At 50.8% G+C, this 17951-nt stretch overlaps 1 protein-coding gene across 3 annotated transcripts in view; it reads right to left on the bottom strand.

Annotated features, from left to right (window-relative positions):
- NFIX (nuclear factor I X) overlaps positions 1-17951 on the bottom strand; it is a 95718-nt gene that overhangs the window by 56080 nt on the left and 21687 nt on the right. For all 3 annotated transcript variants that reach the window (XM_061190352.1, XM_061190354.1, XM_061190353.1), the window contains exon 2: positions 11265-11796. In XM_061190352.1, the coding sequence (XP_061046335.1) occupies positions 11265-11796 (532 nt within the window). The remainder of the gene's footprint in view (positions 1-11264; positions 11797-17951) is intronic.

The following is a 17951-nucleotide window of genomic DNA, read 5'->3' as shown; positions in this document are numbered from 1 at the left end:
ATAACGCCCATTACATAATAATTATGCACTAATGGGGATATAATCTGCAGGCATAATAAGGACACACTCCCCAAGGGCTGCACTCGGTAGGCCTGCCTCCAGGGGTCTCCTGATGTCTCTGCACACTCCACCCAGTCGAGAAGAGTCACCAGGTGTCACCCTACTCCCACTGTCATCTGCAGCCTCCCCTAGACCATCAGACCCAGCTGCAAAGCTCTCTCCAGATTCCTCCTTCCTGTCTTGTCCCTGACCCTGGCCTGAAGAGAACACCTCTGTCTACCTATCTTTAAGCCCGACACAAAGAATTATGAAGGGATAAATCCTGGAAGGCTAAGGGACACTCTCCATTTCAAGAAAGGAAAAGAGCAGCAGCAGTCACCCCTGGAAGGAGCCTGCAGGGTCTAGAAAAGCCTCCAGGACGCCAGGCCAGTTGGCAGAGGGTTGGCCGCACACAGAGGAGCACCCTGGCCCTCCAGGAAAGAGCTGGAAAGAGGCAAGGACTGGGGACAAGCCAGCACAGTCAAGCAGGCCACTTCTCAGTGGCTCCTCCTTCCCTCATCACCCCGTGGTAGCTGCGCCTTTGGTAGGGCCCTTTGTGTCGGGCTTAAAGATATGGCAGACAGAAGTGTTCTCTTTAGGCCAGGGGCAGGGACAAGACAGGAAGAAGGAATCTGGAGATTTGGTGCAGCCCTGACTTCTGCCATCGGGGTTACGCTGCCAGCAGGAATGCCCTAGAGCAGGATCCTGGCTGCTCAGACAGCAGCACATGCTCTGCTGGTCACCCTGCTCCCAGGAAGGACAAAGAGAAACTGTCACCTCAGGGGAAACGAGTACAGGGACATGGGCTCTGCACCTGGGGGGATGGGGGACACAGGTGGAATGGGCAGGGGATAGGAAAATTTAAGACCACAATGGCACTCAATGGAGCCAATTCAATTAGTCCAAACATATCATCTGCTCTTAAAATAGATATCTCTGTATTTAAAAGTTGTTTGATGAAAAGTTAATTGATGAAAAAACTAGAAGAACCTACATGGATCTGGGAAGTAAGTTTCTCTCTGGTGCAGGAGGGTGATTTGGGGAGCCTGTCTCTTACATTTCTCTATTGTTTGAATTTTTAATAAAGAGTGCGTTTTACTACCGTAATAAGGAAAATCAAATAACATTCTTTAAAAAGAGTAGTGCTGAGGCTCAGGCGACACTTCTGATCTCTGCTTCCCATGCTGCCGAAACAAATGTCTGCTGTTCTTTGGGGTCTGGGGTGGGCCTGATGCGGTCAATGGCTCACCACATAGGCCTGGGTCAGCTGAGTAGTAAATCCCCTGTTCCAGTCCCCAGAACAGCAGCCCTGGCACACAGAGAGACCATAATGCAAGACATCAAGAGGGATGTTCAGTGGGAGACTCAGAGGGGGACTCATGATTCCCAACGGGAGAGGAGCCCCCAGATGGTTTCAGCCCAGGGTCCTTCTGCCCAGAAAGGGGAAAATGGAACAGGACATGCAGGGGAACAGCCAGGGCTCTGAGGTTCTGTTGTCATGTGAGAAAACGTAAATAAGTTCCTAAACTGGAAGAGAGGCAAGAGGTGAATCTGGGGTACATTCTGTCTGAATCGCTCTGTTTCTTACAGGCCAGAGGGTCTCAGCTGGGGCAATTCTGTCCTCAGGGACACTTGGAAATGTATGGAAATATTTTGGTTGTCACACATGGGGCGGAGGGGTGGGGTGGGTTGCAACTAGTGGGTCAAGGCCAGAGATGTTGCTAACCACCCTATAATGCACAGGACGGTCTCCATGACACAGAAGGATCTGGCCCAAAAGTCAACAGCGCCATGGTTGGGAAACCCTGCTCTATGGGACCTGATTTCAATGGTTAAGAGGTCAAGTCCCTATCTTCTTAGCCATGGAAACAGGAAAATCTCCAGCAGTAAGCTAGCCTCTCTCACAACCCAGCCCCCCTCAGCATATTGGAAGAGTTTTTATATACACAGCCCCAAAGTTTTCAAACTTTAAGAAAGGGGTAAGAATGAGAGTCTACATGAATTCAGGAGCATAAAAGGCAATGAAGAGCAGATTACTGCAAAACTTCCAGCGATCATCTGGTTAATTAGGATAATTACATTCATTTTTTTTTCAAACTGCAATTCCAAGCAGACTCCCAGGAAAAAGGCGTGACAGAGCAAGGATCAGGGATCCCAAGATCCAGCCGAGCCCGCCTGACCGCACACCTGGACTTCCTGCACACTCTACCTGCCCTTCCCACGCTCCAGGATGGGGTGCCAAGAAGCTGAGCTGGCCACAGCAGGGTGGGGGCATCCAGCCGAGCTTCCCCGGTCTACGCTAGCATGCTGCCCCTCAGGTCAGAGGCAGGGGGCTGGCCGGCGGGAAGGGAGACCAGTGTCAAGGACAGGCCAGGTTCCCGACTGCTGTTTCCACCCCACATGCTCAGCAGCTGGGGGAGCCCTTGAGCTGAGTCACAGGCTAGGCTCCAGCCACTCTGTCTCAGCTCCTAGAGAGCAAGGGAGACCACGGGGACCTGCTCGCTTTCTCCTCTGAGACTCCACCAAGGCCAGCAATCCCCATGAAGTTCAAGGAATGGCACGGCCCACGGAGGGAAGCCAAGGTGCTCAGTGGCCTGAAACCTGGGGTCCTTCTGCAGGAAACTGATTGTGTGACCCAAGCGCCCTGACACCTCTGTACCGGGTTCCCTTCTCTGTACGGTGGGGATAATAATACCTGCCCTGCCTATATCACTCAACCATTGTGAGGAGGGAATCAGCCCAAGGCAAGCTGAAAAGGCTCAGCCAGCTGACAAAAACGAACTAATTCCTCACTGTCTTTCAAGGTGCAATTCAAGCAGGTCATCTTCCAGGAAGCCTCCCAGGTCCTCGAGTCTGGTTCGCCAATTCCTCACTACACACAAACACCCCTGTGTGTGTCACTCTATTGCACACGCTCACAGCCGGGAATGTGGGTTTAAAACTAGAATCAATGTGAGAATTTGGGTGGTTAACACACGAACAGGACTTAACACAGTGCCTCGGCCATATTGGGCCTTCAATGGAAAAATGGAATTAAAGCAAGGGATGGAGACCACGGGTGTGCCCTCTCCTCCACCAACCGGGAACAAAAAATTGTTTGGAACCTGGACAAAGGAGTGTCTCTTAAGTTATTGGATGTCCCCCAAATTTATAACAAATGAGGCACAGGGAACTCTACTCAATACTCTGTAATGAACTATATGGGAAAAAAATCTAAAAAAGAGTGGATATACGTATATGTATAGCTGATTCACTTTGCTGTACACCTGAAACTAACACAACACTGTAAATCAACTATAATCCAATAAAAATGAAAAAAAGAAAAAATAATGTCCCTGACCCTGGGGCAGTGGCATGCCGTGTCATCATTAAGACATCAAAAGTGAGAAGAGCCAGAACACCCCCACCACCAACAGGCCACGGTGGCTGGTGGGGGGACAAGTCACTTGGGAGACAGGCCCACAAAGGGCAACCCCAAAATATTTTTTTAAATCCCCAAAGGGCCAGAAAATCAGATATTAGATATCCATACAGACAAAGTAAGGAACCCAGGTCCCCAGGGCGGTAAGGCCCAGTCCAGCCAAACCCCCCTGCTGCAGCCCCTCCACCTGCTGGGACCCTTTTCTAATGCCAACAACTCTTCTGCTCAAACATGCTTAAAATGGCGACGGCGGCCTGCAGGGCCAGGCGTTTGTCGTACTGTTTGCCACGGTGCCCTCAGTGCCAAGAAAAACCTATCATGAGAAATGCCATCAGCTATATTTATCTATCTCTCAGCCCCCAGCCTCCTCCTTCCGTCTGCCAACCAGGCCCTGCGGAGCCCCCCTCACCCAGTGGGCACACTTCCCTGTTGCTGACGCCCGTGACCACCTGCCCAAGCCTCGCTTTCCGGCGCTCTCTTCCCCAGCCCCTGCAGTCAGGCCTCCACACAGGCGCAACAACCAACAGGCTGCACCCCTTCTTACTGGTTTATCAGGGCGTGCCCACATGTGCTTAAAGTTTGCACCCACACAGGCGTTGGTCGCCGTGTCTCTAGTCCCAAACCACAGGCACCGGTGGTCCTCCATCTCCTTTCAGCCTCAGCTCCCTGCTCCTCAGGCAGGACCGGCCTGCCCTCAAAGTCCTCTGTGAGCCATGGGCTGGGTCCTCTGGGAGCGGCACCCATGCTGCAGCGTCTCACAAGCCAGCCATCATGGGGAGACAAGAGGCACGGGGTGAGAGAGCAAGCCCTGGGAGGACAGGGTCTCCTCCCGGGCCTGTGTACCACTGCCGGCAGGACGCCCGGCTGTGGGGTAGACCTCTCACCCCTCCACTTCCCTGATGGAGAGTGGGGAGCCACAGCCTGTATTTCAAGGTGCTAAGAATTTCCAAGGAGTGTGCATGTTAAAAGGACCCCCACCCCCTTCCCCTCCAACCAAGAGGGAAACGGCAGAATCTGGGATGATAAAGGGAAAACGGCAAAGTCAAGGTTCAGGACTACTCAAATCCTACAGCTGTGAGAGGCCGTTGCTAGGGATGCGGCTAACAGGGGAATGTCCTTTGGTGTCAGGCACTTCAGACCTTTCTCTACACAAGCAGCAGGGCTCCAACCTGACCCTTCTTACCCTCAGGCCTAGCACAGAACATTTGAAGGTGAATCAATGACTGTATCCTAATCCCCCAAACCTCCTCCTCTTGCTTCAGGAGGCAGTGCCCACACCCCATCCCAGCCTTCTCCCCAGAAGGCTACCTCCTGCCTCTGAGCCCCTAACTCAGAAAAGAGTTCCAGGGAGCCAACTCCTCTGAGAATGAAGCAACCCAAATAAAAATTTTAAAACCCAGAAGCTCTTTCTCTCCTGCCCCCTCCCCCTCTGCTGGCAAATGAAAACAAACAAGAAATCAAAGAGGCCTTTTGTGCGAGCACTGCGCTGACACTGCTGGGGCCTTTGAAAGGACTTCTGAATCGGACACTGAAGGATAAAATAACTGAAGCGTGGCAGCTCCTGAGACAGGGGGGTGGGGTGGGGGGTGGGACTGACGGGGCAAAGAGAAAAAGGGGTGGGGAGGGAGACACCTTCTTCCCAGGGCAGAAAGGGAGATGTTTAGCTGTACCCTCTCTGCCCAGCAGTTGCAGGACGCAAGAACAGAGAGAGACCATGGCACAGCCTTCTACCCCTCTGGCCTACCCTTCCTCAGCACCCTGAGTCCCTGCAACTCTAGAAGGTGGCTAAGATGAGTCCTGCCTCCTTCTTCACAGCCCACCTGGAGCTGCTCCTGATGAAGCTCTGCTGGGTCTTCCCTCGCCTCCTGCATGGATCACTGTTCGTTCACATCTATAGGACGGTGTCTTCTAGAAGTTATCAGGAGGCCTTCACCCAAACCCTGCAGGCCACATGCAGGAGTCTCTGATTCTTAGAAGGGCCTTGCTCACAGTAGGTTCACCAAATGCGTACGTATTTCATGAATAAAGGAAATTCAACCATCCTCTGGCAGTGCCAAAAAGTAAACTGAATCCTCAGGAAGCCCTTCTGTACATCTGGACCCCAGCTCTCCTGCTACAGAGTGGCCCTGTTTCCTCTGGGTGGGCAGTGGAGCACAGCTGGTCACCATGCTTGGGCTCCTAGGTCCCCTCCAGCTTATTCATGGGCCGAACTCTGCCAGCTCAAGCTCAGACAAAGGTAGTTCTTTTTTTCCTTGAGCTACAGCTTCCAACTCAACCATGAGAGTGAGCACTCCACCAAGACCCCCCTGCACATCACAGCCAGTGGGGACCCCTGACTCGTTGGACAGACAAGCTACAGACAAAGGGGATGAGAGCAGATGGTCAAGGGAGTCCCAGAACGAGACCAGCCCAAGGAGTGGGTCTGAGTATTTCTGATCTCCTCTTTTGGGTCATGCCCCCTCCGAAGCCAGCCTGAGCCGCATCACCCTTTTACACCACCCCATGTCACATTAACAGAGCAAATGTAGCCTGGACAGACCTCTCGGGTATGTGACCTGGGCAGTCACACAGACCCTGTGCTTGGTTTAATGATCTAACTGTTGTCTCGCTGTAATTCCTAATCATTTTGAACTAGGAACCCCTCATTTTCGTTTTGCACTGGGCCCTGCAAATTATGTAGCTGGAAGGCCCAGCAAATCGTGTAGCTACCATGGGATCTGATCAAACTTGGACTTTCCTTGTCCAATACAGAACGCTCCAGTTTAAGAGGGCCTCCAGAGGGTGATGACCAAAATGGCAAGTGCGCAAGGTGCCGTATCAAATGTGGGAGGCGTGAGAGACTGGCAGCGTTTGGCCTGGAGAACGGACAGCTTCCTGGGAAGAGGGGTGGAAAGGAACCATGGGCCCTGTCTTCAGCACTTGAAACGCTGCTATGTTACAGAAAAATTAGCTCTCACTTAGTTCATCCCTTAAGGCAGAAATAGTACCAACAGGTAAAGGTGACAGGGAGACATCCTTGGGCTCATGGAATCATAACAATTGGAATTGCAGCAGCTGCCGTCCACTGCTTTTCTTCTATGTGCCAGTATCTTTACGTATTAGCTGGTTTAATCCCTTTAACCAACTTCTGAATTAGGTGAACAGAAGACTCCTACAATGACCAAAGCTGACTCTCGAACAACAGTGACATCTCTTCTGGGTTGCTCTAAAAGGCATCTAACCCTACATTGGTATATCTTGCTAATTTTAGGAATCTGGTAACTAGGCCCTGCAGTCTTCAACAGCCCTGGCACCAGATGGCGCTGCCTCAAAAACACAGACCAGTGGCATTTCTGGGCCTAGAAAAAAAGAGGCATGGGTGAAGTGGTACAGGGGCCTCAGGAGGAGTTAGGCCTCCGGAGACGGTGGCTGGTATGCCTGTGGCCACCCCCGTGCACTCACACCAGAGCCACCAGACGGGCCAGGCATCCAGCAAAGGCTTGGGGGACATCACTGGCATCAGCCACATCTTGGCAGGGCTGACATGGTGAAGCAATGCCTTCCACTGCTGAGGAAGGACGCAGACGTGGAGCCCTCCCTTGGACCAGAAAACCAGTGCTCACCGCAAAGCCCCAAGTCCTGAAGCAGACAGCAAAAACTACGAAGCTCTTATACTGAGAAGGGCAACCTTGCACTTGAAAAAGTTCACTTAGACAAATCCTCAGGTGCTAATCCATTTCCTGCAACAGGTAAGGCCCACCTATCCCCGGACCTGGAGGTGAGGAGGGAGGTAGAATCTCCTTTCAGAGCGGCACACTGAAGAACGCAGGGGAACACAGCCTGCGGAGTCCAAACAGGGAAACCCTACCGGATAACCCATCAGGTTCCTTCCACAACAACAACCCAGAAACTGCCAGGAAAGAAACCAAGATGAAAGAGGAGGAGGAGGACCACCTAGAGATTATAAGACTTGAAAGATGGAGCAACCCACTGCAATGCATGGACCTGAGTGGGATCCTGATCTAGACAAACAAAATTAGAAGATAATTAGGGAAATGTGAACACTGACCAGCTATCCAACCATACTAAAATTGTTTTAGGTGTGATAGTGATATTGCCGTTACGTTTTTCAAGAGTCCTTATCTTTAGAGACATGTACAGAAATATTTACAAATGAAAAGCTATGATGCCTGGATTTTCTCCTAAACAACCCAGTGCAAAGGTGGGCAGCAGGGGCTGTGTATGAATTGAGACTGGCCATAAGTCGGCACTGGTGATGGGGGTTCCTTCTATGTGTAAATTTCTCTGTAATGAAAAAGCGGAGATAAAGAAAAGAATACCTGGACTTCATGGACCTCCACGGTGGGCCTGTTGGAGGGATCTGATGGGGAGAAGCTGACATTTCCATTCAGTAAAGCATTTTATTACTTTCAGATTTTTTTTCTTTCCTAGGACCGAGGCCTAGGTTAAGGAAGGTCTGAAGATGCCAGTTTACCTTCAGACCCCTGCAGAAGCTTTGGAGATAGTCTAGTTGTGCTTCCAGACCAGTTCAGCCATCCTTCCTCACACAAGCATCCTTCCTCCTGGCCCCAGGCTCCCCTCTGTCTCCAGCCACTGCCCTGGGACACCCCCTTTGGATGGAAGGACATTGGCAGGAATGTACTACCTCCTCCCCGTGGCAGTGCTCTCTGACCCTGCTCTGCCTCAACGTCCCCTCCTAAATGGAACAGACACACAGCGACATTCCTTCCCAGCAGGAAGGCCACCCTCATGAAGGGTGCAAAACACTCTGGGTGGCCTTTTAGGACTGCGTATTCTGGGAGTGGAGCTCCTGATGTCACACACACACGTCCTTTAGTCCCTCTCAACCATGCCACCTCCTAAAGCTTCATGTGGGACAAAAAAAAGCGCCCACAAGGGCCATGGATGACAGATGACAATGGTGCCTGGAGGGGAAGCCATGCCCCCATGCTTACCATCATGTCAACTTTGCTTGTCATCAAACCTGGCACCACCAGTTCAGCCCAGATCAGGTTCTTCAGCCCAGTTTGAAAGGAAGGAAAGCATTTCTTTTAGAGTCCAACCTACCTCTTGTCTGAGCCCTTGCCAGCCCAGCCCCCAACCCCAGTTTATACTGGAAGGAAGGAGCAAGTGGCACCGTACTGACTACGTCTTTGCGTGGACGTGGAGAAGGAGCGTCGTGCTATTGGACTGACACTGTCTGGGGGCTCAGCCAGGAGAAGACATTTTCTAGCAAACTGGAGTGGCTTAGAGAGAAAGCCATGCCCACTCCATGCCATCTCGAGGTCACTTACCCAAGGCCCACTGGTAGCCCATGCCTCACCAACTCACCCCCACTCCTTCAGTACGGCACCCTTGAATTAAAGCAATTTCAGCAACAAAAATCCTACCTTCACTGAAACTATCTGGAGTCCAGGGACTTGAATTATAGACAAATTATAAGAAAACATCCTCAGTTCTCCACTCAGCTTTTGTCAAGGAACTCGGCCTCAGCTGGGACAGAGGTGGCCATGGCTGCATGCAACGGGGCATGAATTTACTCATATTCCTGGGCAAATCATCTCATTATGGCTAGGGGGCAAGTGGGGGCGCCTCCCTTCTCCTGACACCTGCCTGGTCAGTCCAGGACCCAGGTGGCTAGTCAGGAAATGGTCTCCATCACACATACTTCATCCTACCTCAGCCCCATGCTGGCAGCAGTCAAAAATTTGGCCTAAAATAAGAGAAGCCAGGGAAACAGCTCAGCTACAGGGATCCAGCTACAGAGCAAGGTAGGAGGAAGCCGGCTCAAAAGGAAAATGAGTATTAATTTCATCTTAGAGGCCCTAGTTCCAAAATCGGAAGGTGCAGAATCCCCTCTCAGAGGAGCTATCTGACAGACACAAGCTCAAGGCTCCAAGTCTGCCCCAAGCCACTTCCAATACCACCAGGCACACATCCTCCCCACTCTGATTTGCTGAGTAGACAGAGAATCAGGGAGTAACTTTTAATTTTTTCTTTGGTCTCTTTTCCAGAAAGAAAAAGGAAGAACGAGGAAGAGGACCGGCAGTTGGTCATTCTTCGTGAGTGGGCCATGATAGTCACACAGGGCCAGGTACAGGCCTAGAAAGATCCATGGAGGGAGGTACAACAGGAGTGGTGGGGGGTATCCACTGCCTCCAACCAACTACCAAAGCCACCTCTCAGAATGAGAGAATGAGCACGAAGAGAGGTCTCAAATACCACCTTTTCCTCCCCAGAGTTCTCCAACACAGAAACTCTCAGTGATTCTAATCCCACTGCTGATGCAATGCTGAAAGTGCCCCAAAATTTCCTTTCTGGATTAAGTCATACCTCTCCTCCCAACATCCCAAACAGGCAAGGGGGTAACCACAGCAGAAAAGTGAGTTGCTTTTCTTTTTTGTGAATGAACAGGAAGGAAGATACACACACACACACACACACACACACATATTTGCGGGAAAGAACATTCACTAGAGTTGAAGTTAAGCCACATTCTCTTACATTCGCATGAAGAGAGAAAGAAGGGGGAAAAAAGGGGGGGAAATACTGGAATGGTGGAAAGGAAAAAAAAAAAACACAGAGAGAGAGAAAGGTTTGGTAGCCCTCTCATTACAAGTTGGTTGGGCATAATGTAAACACACTTCTGCCTTGCTTAATCACAGAGTGCCGCCCGTTTAGGTTTCAAAGGCGGCAGTAAATTGGGCGTAGCTGAGTGGAGGCTAAAAATTAACCAGCCATCTCTGTTTCAATTTGTAAGAAAACAAAAGCGGAAAGAAATTATAAAAAGGGAAAGGGTAGGGGAAAAAAAAAAAAGGAAAAGAGGAGGAGAACTGAACCACACAACCCAAAATGCAGGGTGAAATTGGAAAAGCAAAGAGGAGAGCTGGAACTACTTGGAACACAAAAGGAAAAGGAGATTTTACAGAGTTTTGATTGTTTGTTTGTTTCTTTAAGACCTCTTCCGCAGCAAGGCCCACTCCCTGGCATGCCTATGCTGGGGAAAGCCTCTCCGCCCCCCAGCAGAGGTATGGGGGCTGCGGGCATCTATCCGGGGGTCTCGCCGCTTCAGCTAAAAAGCGAAGGGGAAGGGACAGTGAAGGGTAAGAGCCGCAAGGAATCTTGTGCTCATTTTCACTCTCTGTGAAATTGAATGACTTTTCTCCTCTCCGTCAGCCAAATCCCAGCCAAAACAGCTCCCGCCTGGGCATCTGGGCCTCAGAAGCTGCCCGCCTCTGCCTTCTTTCCTCTTTCCTATTCATTCTGTCTCATATCCGGGGGTTTTACACGCCCCTCTCTCCACCGAACCGCTGCCCACCCTGCTTGTGCCAAATCTGGCGTTTCTCCAGGACTTGAGGGGATGCTGCAGGAAAACCAGTACCTGCCCCCCAATACTTCTTCTGACTCATTTTAAATCAGAGCAAGGAGTGATTTTTTTTTTTTTTTTTTTGTGGTAGTGGTGTTCATCACAAACTCTCACCATTGTGGATAGTTCTGGGGCATCCTGGCCCCAGTCCTAGGACCTGCAGCGTCTTTTGGGTAAGATGAGTCCTCCAAAGATGGAGATGCATGAAAATCAGTAACATGGCAAATGAGCAAAGGAGGAAGAATGGAGAGAGTGGAGGGAAACAGAAGGGAAAAGGGAACATCAAACGTGCTTCAGGCCTCAGCAGGACGGGCGCACCAGTTAGGCCCATCGCGTCTATGCATGTATCGTTTGGAAAGAAGAGGTACAATAAACAGAACAAATGCCAGCAAGTAAAATAAAATGGGGTGGGCAAAAGAGGGATTGAGAGCAACCTACCCGGAGTGTGGACAAAGTAAGCCAGATAAAGATCCAGTTCTTTGATTGTGACTCCAATGTGATGTGGCTGCACGCACAGGCCGGGGTTCGAGCACTGGGGCGACTTGTAGAGCCGCTCCCCGTCAGTACTTTCCAGGGGGATCCCCTTAAACAAAATCACCATGACCAGGTCCAGCCGCCACACCTTGTCGGCCTGGCGAAGGCAGTCAATCCGCCGGATCTTGCCCTTCTGGTCGGGGTTGGAGAGCACACAGCAGGGGGGCTTCTTGCCCGTGATGGTCAGCACAAAGTCCTCTCGGAACTCGGGCCGGATGTCTTTGCGCAGCTTGGCCAGCAGCCGGGATGCCCACTTCTGCTTGATCTCGGGCTTCTCGCCCAGCAGCTCGTCCTTCACCGCCCGCTCCTCGTCTTTCGACATCCGCTTCTCGTGCTTCTTGAAGTACTTGCGCTTCCGCGCCTGCAGGTTGAACCAGGTGTAGGAGAAGGCGCGGACGTGAGGCAGCAGCGCCTCGATGAACGGGTGGAACTCATCCTGCAGGCGGCAAGCCGGGAGCATGCGGGGCGAGGGAAGACGGGAGGAGGGGAAGACGGGGTGAGGGGGAAAGAGAAAAGGAGAAAAGAAGCGTTAGAAGGGGGGCACAAAAAAAATCGCCTTCTCCTCCTCCGCCCCCCGCACAACAATTTTCTCTTGCGATTGTTCTAGGAAAGTGTGGTCTGGAGCTGCCACCAGCCTAGCCAGCCACTTGCTCCCATCTCAGCCTCAGCAGCCAGACAGAGACACCCAGAGCCTGAGCACACACCTATTCTCTCTCTCTCTCTCTCTCTCTCTCTCTCACTCACACACACGCGCGCACAGACAACGTTGCCGTCCACACACACACGCTGCTGGTATCCCCGCCAGGCTCTGTCGCGCCCATGACATCTCCATGTTCTATCGCAGCCTCGAACTCGTCTCAGCTCGCCCCAGCACAGTGTCCAGTCTGCACAAATGCCCGTGGACGCACACGCAGGGCATGCGGGGGCCGCCTCACGCCCGGACACCGGTAGGTTTTTGGCCACCCCCAAGAAGAGAGAACATGACATCCACGAGCCAGCAAGCGAGGAAACGGATTTGGCTTCCCCCTCCCCAGGCTGTTTTCATTCTCTTTTCTCCTGCTCCGACTGGAACATCCACCCCAGCATTTTAAAAATCAGATCTAAACCCTAACTATGTGATTTCAGCTTTGTTATCGACACCAGTACTAATGTTAATCTCAGTAATAAGGAAGAAAACGCTTCTTGTTAACACAAATAAGGTGGTGGTATCAATCAACCACATTAGGGTTAAAAGCTACATGGGGCATCCTGCGCCCCATCCCCACTGACCCCTTCACCCTCCTTCCCACTCAGTCAGGTGACAGAGGGCCGGGCTCTCGGTTTTTGGTTTTTTTTCTTTCTTCTTTTTTTTTTTTTTTTTTGCTTGTTTGCTTGTTTGAAGTTTAAATAATAATTGATTTCTGTTTACAAAAATAAAACTGGAAAAAATTAAATAATTACCATTGATCTGAAGCACCCGGCAAAGCCCAACGCCCGATTCTGAGCTTCTGGACTCAACAGAGTTGTGAGTTGGGGGCGGGTGGGGGGAGGGGGGAGGGGGAGGAGCAGGGGAGGAAGGTAAATGTTTTAAAGGGGGTTATTATTGGTGTTCTGGGGAATAGGGGCCGGGCTTGGGTGGATTCTCAAACCCTTCCCCCTCCTCCCCCCCACCCATGCTCCACTGCACAGAAGGGGGAAATTAATATTTTTTTTAAAGGAGCAAAAAGAAAGAAAGGTCAGGGATAGCAAGCAGAGAGAGGGAGCGAGTTGGTTACCACACACGCCAGGTAAACAAAAGACAACAAAAAAAATTTTTTCAGTTTCACCCCCTGTGCATCATCTTCCAGTTAAAAATAAATAAATAAATAAATAAATAAAAGAAAAATATGCAAAATTTAAAAGTCAAAACCTACCTCCCACCCGCCCCCCCCCCAACACACAACACGCCCTACCCCACCCCTGTGCAAAACAAAAACAAAAACAAAAACCAGGAGGGGGGAAAAGCGGCAGCTGAAGAAAAAGGCTTTCGGCTTTGGCAGCGGCACAGGGGTATAAACTTCGAGCTGCCTTCCTCCGCCTCTGAGCCTGATCGCAGGCAAAGGGGGAGCTCGCAGATTCCCGGGGAAGAGGACGAGTTCGGACCGGCTGCAGATCGTCGCTGGCAGAAGCGTGCAAAAGAGGGAGGGAGCAAGGGAGGGAGGGAGGGAAGGAGAGAGAGAGAGAGGGAGAGAGAGAGAGAGGGAGAGAGAGAGAGAGAGGACGTGGATGGGATGGGGCTGTGTGTGTGTGTTGTGTGTGTGTGTGTTTGTGTGTGTATGTATGTGCGCTGGTTGGGTTTTGGATTTTTTTTTTTTTTTTTTTTGCTTCTTTTCTCTCTCTCAAACTCCCTCTCTCTCTCTCCTTTCATGCTCAATCCCCATCCATTTGCTTGTGCCAAAGCCAGTAAAAAAGGGGGGGGGAGGAAGGGGGGAGGGAGAGAGAGAAGGATCCACCTATTTGGCAATGAGACATCCTCGAGCAGCCAATGGCTGCGTCCAAGGGGAGGAGGGAACCTGGCAAGCCGAGAGGGTGGGGAGAGCCCCCGGCAGTTGGAGACCAAAAACAATTTGCCCAATCGACAAGTTCACGTCTAATGAACAAGCAAAGTCCAGCAGTTATGAATTTTTCATTCCAGGCTCCCACTCGGGTCCATTTGGCAGCGGCCACCCAGCAAATCTGAAGGGGGTGAGGGGGACTAGGACTGAGGAAGACACAGAATTTTTTTTTTAAGCCAGAAAAATAAATAAATAAAGGCTTGACTCCGGGGCGGGCTGTCGGGCGGGAGGGAGCCCCAGAAGGCCTTGGGGAAAGCAGCTGCGCCTTCTTCTCTGTGTTTTGGTTTCAGTCTCTTTCTCTAAGGCCCGCACACTCTTTTTCTGGTTCTATTCCTTTTTTTGTTTATGGGACGCACAGGGGCGAGTGGAAGTTTTCCTCCCTGGCCATACACACAAGCCTGCCTGCCGTGCTATGAATAGAAAGAGAAGAAGAAAGAGAGCTCGGAAAGTGTCGATGCCAGCAGCACTTCCAGGGCAGGGACCTGGCGCCCAGGGTGTAGCCACCCTTTCCCCCAGTCTGGCTGCTGCTCACAGGAGCACTCCCAGACGAGGGAGGCAGGCCCCCCAGCACCTCACGCACGGCCTCCCTCTCCCCAGCCCCCAGCGAGCTCAGTGCCTCCCTCGGCGGCCCACACCCAGCCACGCACGCTCCATTAGCAGTGAAGAGGGATGCCAATGCAATGCAGCTCCGCTCGAGAAACTGCAACAGTTTATTAAAATAGCCTCCTGTCACAGCGCTCCACTGACAAGCACTACACTCAGCCACAAGCACAACAGCCAGCCCCAGGAGGAAGTGACAAAGGCACGAAGATGGACACTACTTCCAAACACAGAGTCCTGCCTATGCACGACGGCCACCACCACCACCTCCTGAACTCTTAATTCTTTGCTTTCTCCAGCTCTGCCCTCTCCACTTGATCTGTGTTTAGTGTCTCTTGGTTGGAGGAGAGGGAACACTCACCTACCTGTGCCCCGTTCAATTCAGACTAAAGGGCCCAAACCATATGGAGCAAGGTGCAAGAGCATGAAATAAGAACCCTAAATGAAAGGGAGAGAGCAAATAAAGGAAACGAGAAAGCAGAAAAGAGCTCTATCAGGAAACGTGAGACAACCGTGGGGAAACCGAGTCAGCAGGAAGAGCGCCCCAGGGGAACCCCTGCTCTGGACCTTCCTCCCAGACAGGAAGGTGAACATGGGGGAGAGAAGCCAGGAGTGTGGAAGCCTCCACTGGGTCCTCTCCTCCGGTAGGGGCTCCTGAGCAGCCATGCTTTAGGCCTTTGAGAAGCAGTACGGAGACAGTTATTAAAGCAATGGAAGAGCAGAGGAGGACGTGAACACAGACAGGGAGAGACTGATGCTACTCAGAACCCAGTCCCTACAGCTGCCCTCTCCCCAGGCGAGGCTCAGCCCTCAGCTGGCAACAGAAAGGTCACTGCTCACTCTCGCCCCTTTCTTCCCCATCTGAAACCCTGTGCTTGGTGGCCTTTACGCTCAGCGGAAAGGTTCGAGGAAGAGGGACCGGGGTGTGCCCAAACAAAACATGTAGCCCTGGGCTGGTGCTGGACCCAGACCACAGGAACAGTGCTGCCCAGCACCTGGGACCCCAGTCCAGGCCCTGACTGGCCTGACTGGCCGAGAGAAACAGAGGCAAGAGAGCAAGAGGCAGGTGTCACTGCAAGACAGGCCTCTTAGGGTGGTGTTCAATAATTAACATCACGTTAATAACCAGCTTCGGTCCAATTAGTCAAGGATATTAGCTGAGTAACATAAGGTACCAAACCCTGTCTCTCTCCACCTTGAGAGAAGCAATGTTACTTTCTAAAGATGAGACGAAACAAACAAACAAAAATAATAAAGATGAAATGATAGAAACTACAAGTGAGTTTATATTTGGCATGGGGGTGTGTTTTTCTGGTTTTTTGATTCATACTAAATATTAGACACCAAACAGAAAACGGTCAATGTGAGCCTCCTAGAGAATTCTAACATGTTCCATCTCACAGACCACCATGCCGGGTGCTAAACATGGGTCGATTCTGAATCCGGTGGTGCAACTGGGTAAGTGGCAAGGGAGATGGTGGATGGAAGGATCCACTTGTAAGTTAGGGAAACAGGACAAGATCCATGATTCACTCCTGGATGAAGGGAGAGGTCAAAGGTCGATGGAGTGGTGGAGAGACTGCACATAAAAGTGGCCCAGGAGGACCAATGGAGTGTCTCAATGGAGCCGCAGGGACCCACTGCACCCCCTCAATTCTCCCTTAACAGGAGGAGCAACAGGCACTTCCCAGGGGAGGAACAGGGAAGGAGAACAATCATCAATTGTCCTTCACCTGCCAGTGGCCTGTAACCTTGAAGGTGGGCTGAGAGGATTCCCAGGCAGCACTCTCCCCTCACCCTGCTCCCACAGAGGCATCTGGCTCTCGGGGGAGGCCCTCCTGGGTGAGCAGCCAGGGTATTTCTAATGACTGGGTCTCTCTCCCTCCTGTGGGGCACACAGAGAAGAATCGCTCAGGTTCCAACAGAAACACTTGGCGAACCGACCCCTACAGCCCCCTCCTCCTGAATGCCACTGATGGCGGCTTTCGGTCCTGGACACGCCCCTCAGAAACCCCAGACAAAAGGGGACTGTCCCCCTTTTGTTAAGAGAGTAGAGGCTCCTGTTGGAAGATTACCTGTCCCAGTCTCGGTCTTGGCTGGGAGCTCAGATACTCTGCACCCTGCACCCCGATCAGAGCCAAGGCAAAAAAAAAAATCCTCTGAGGATTCAAGGCTTCTCCAGGGCTGAGCCACCCAAAAATGTAAGGGCTCAGGGGATGGAGGGAGCAAGGGGACAGGCAAGCCTTGGAGGAGAAGGAGAGGGGAGGGGAGAAAGGGAATGAGAGAAAAAACGGAGGGGTAAGGAAGCCAGTGATGCTGGTGACAGTAGCGAGCAAAAGAGAAAATTAAAGACAACAAAGAGGAAAAATTAAGGAAAAGCAGGGAAATTTGAGGGGAAAGGTATTTTCCCTCATTTAACAGAAAAATCCCAGAAGCCAGAGATTAGACTTTTAAAATTCACATGGGCTTTTAGTTTGTGGAGAGGAATTTTTCTGCCTCTGTGAGAGAAAGGCCTCTCTCATTACTGTCACGTATATAGAATTTGATTTTTTTTAAAACAACAACAGTTTTCACTGAAACATTTCTGAAATACCCATGCTGGTTTCAGCCGTCACTAGGAAAAATGTGCCTCCAAAAGAAAAAGAATGAGCAGGCCGTAGGAAGAAGAGGAATAGGGGGAGGGAGAAAGAAAGAGAGAAGGAAGCCCAATCCTGAGAGAGAAAGACAAGCTGGGCCCAAAACTGCAAAGAGAGAGAAGGACAGAGATGGAGGGAAAGAAGACACAGCTGAAAAGGAAAAATGAGCAAGGAGAAAAGATAAGGACTCTAGGACAGGGGGAAGAAGAAGAAGAATGAGAAGGAGAAGGGAAAGAAAAGAAAAGAAAAACTAGCTAAAGTGACTGCTTCTAGCTTGAGAAAGTTAAATGTGTCGTTTTCCAAAAATCCACAGAACAAATGAGGCCTTCTGGATTATTTAAGGGAAAACAGGGAAATGTGTACACAATCTCACTCATATACACAGTATTCAAAAATCTTCAAGGAAACAAAATAATTTTCCCAGCCTGAGACAGGTTTTGCAACTGGCCTATACCTGCCAATAGTGAAACATCTAGAAGCACAAGAAGTTATATCTTTAAAAACAGGGCCACTATTTGGAGATCACTTTATCTTTAAAAAAAAAAAATCCTATTTGTCCACATCCTGCTTGCTTTAAGGCTCAGATTTATTCTTTCAGACCCTGGACACATGCTAGTTTTATATATGTCCGTGTTAATTTAGATAACTATACACAGTGCAAATAACTGACAAAACCTACATAGGAATTACCAGATATATCAGGATCCATTTTACTACTGCATCTCTGCAGCCTGGGTGAAAAAAGATGCAGGAAATTTTAAAAGGCCACAAATAGAGCCCCG

Source organism: Eubalaena glacialis, chromosome 4 (assembly GCF_028564815.1).
Source record: "Eubalaena glacialis isolate mEubGla1 chromosome 4, mEubGla1.1.hap2.+ XY, whole genome shotgun sequence".
Lineage (NCBI taxonomy): Eukaryota > Metazoa > Chordata > Mammalia > Artiodactyla > Balaenidae > Eubalaena > Eubalaena glacialis.
The sequence above is the reverse complement of the archived record's forward strand: the minus strand, read 5'-3'. Positions and strand labels throughout refer to the sequence as shown.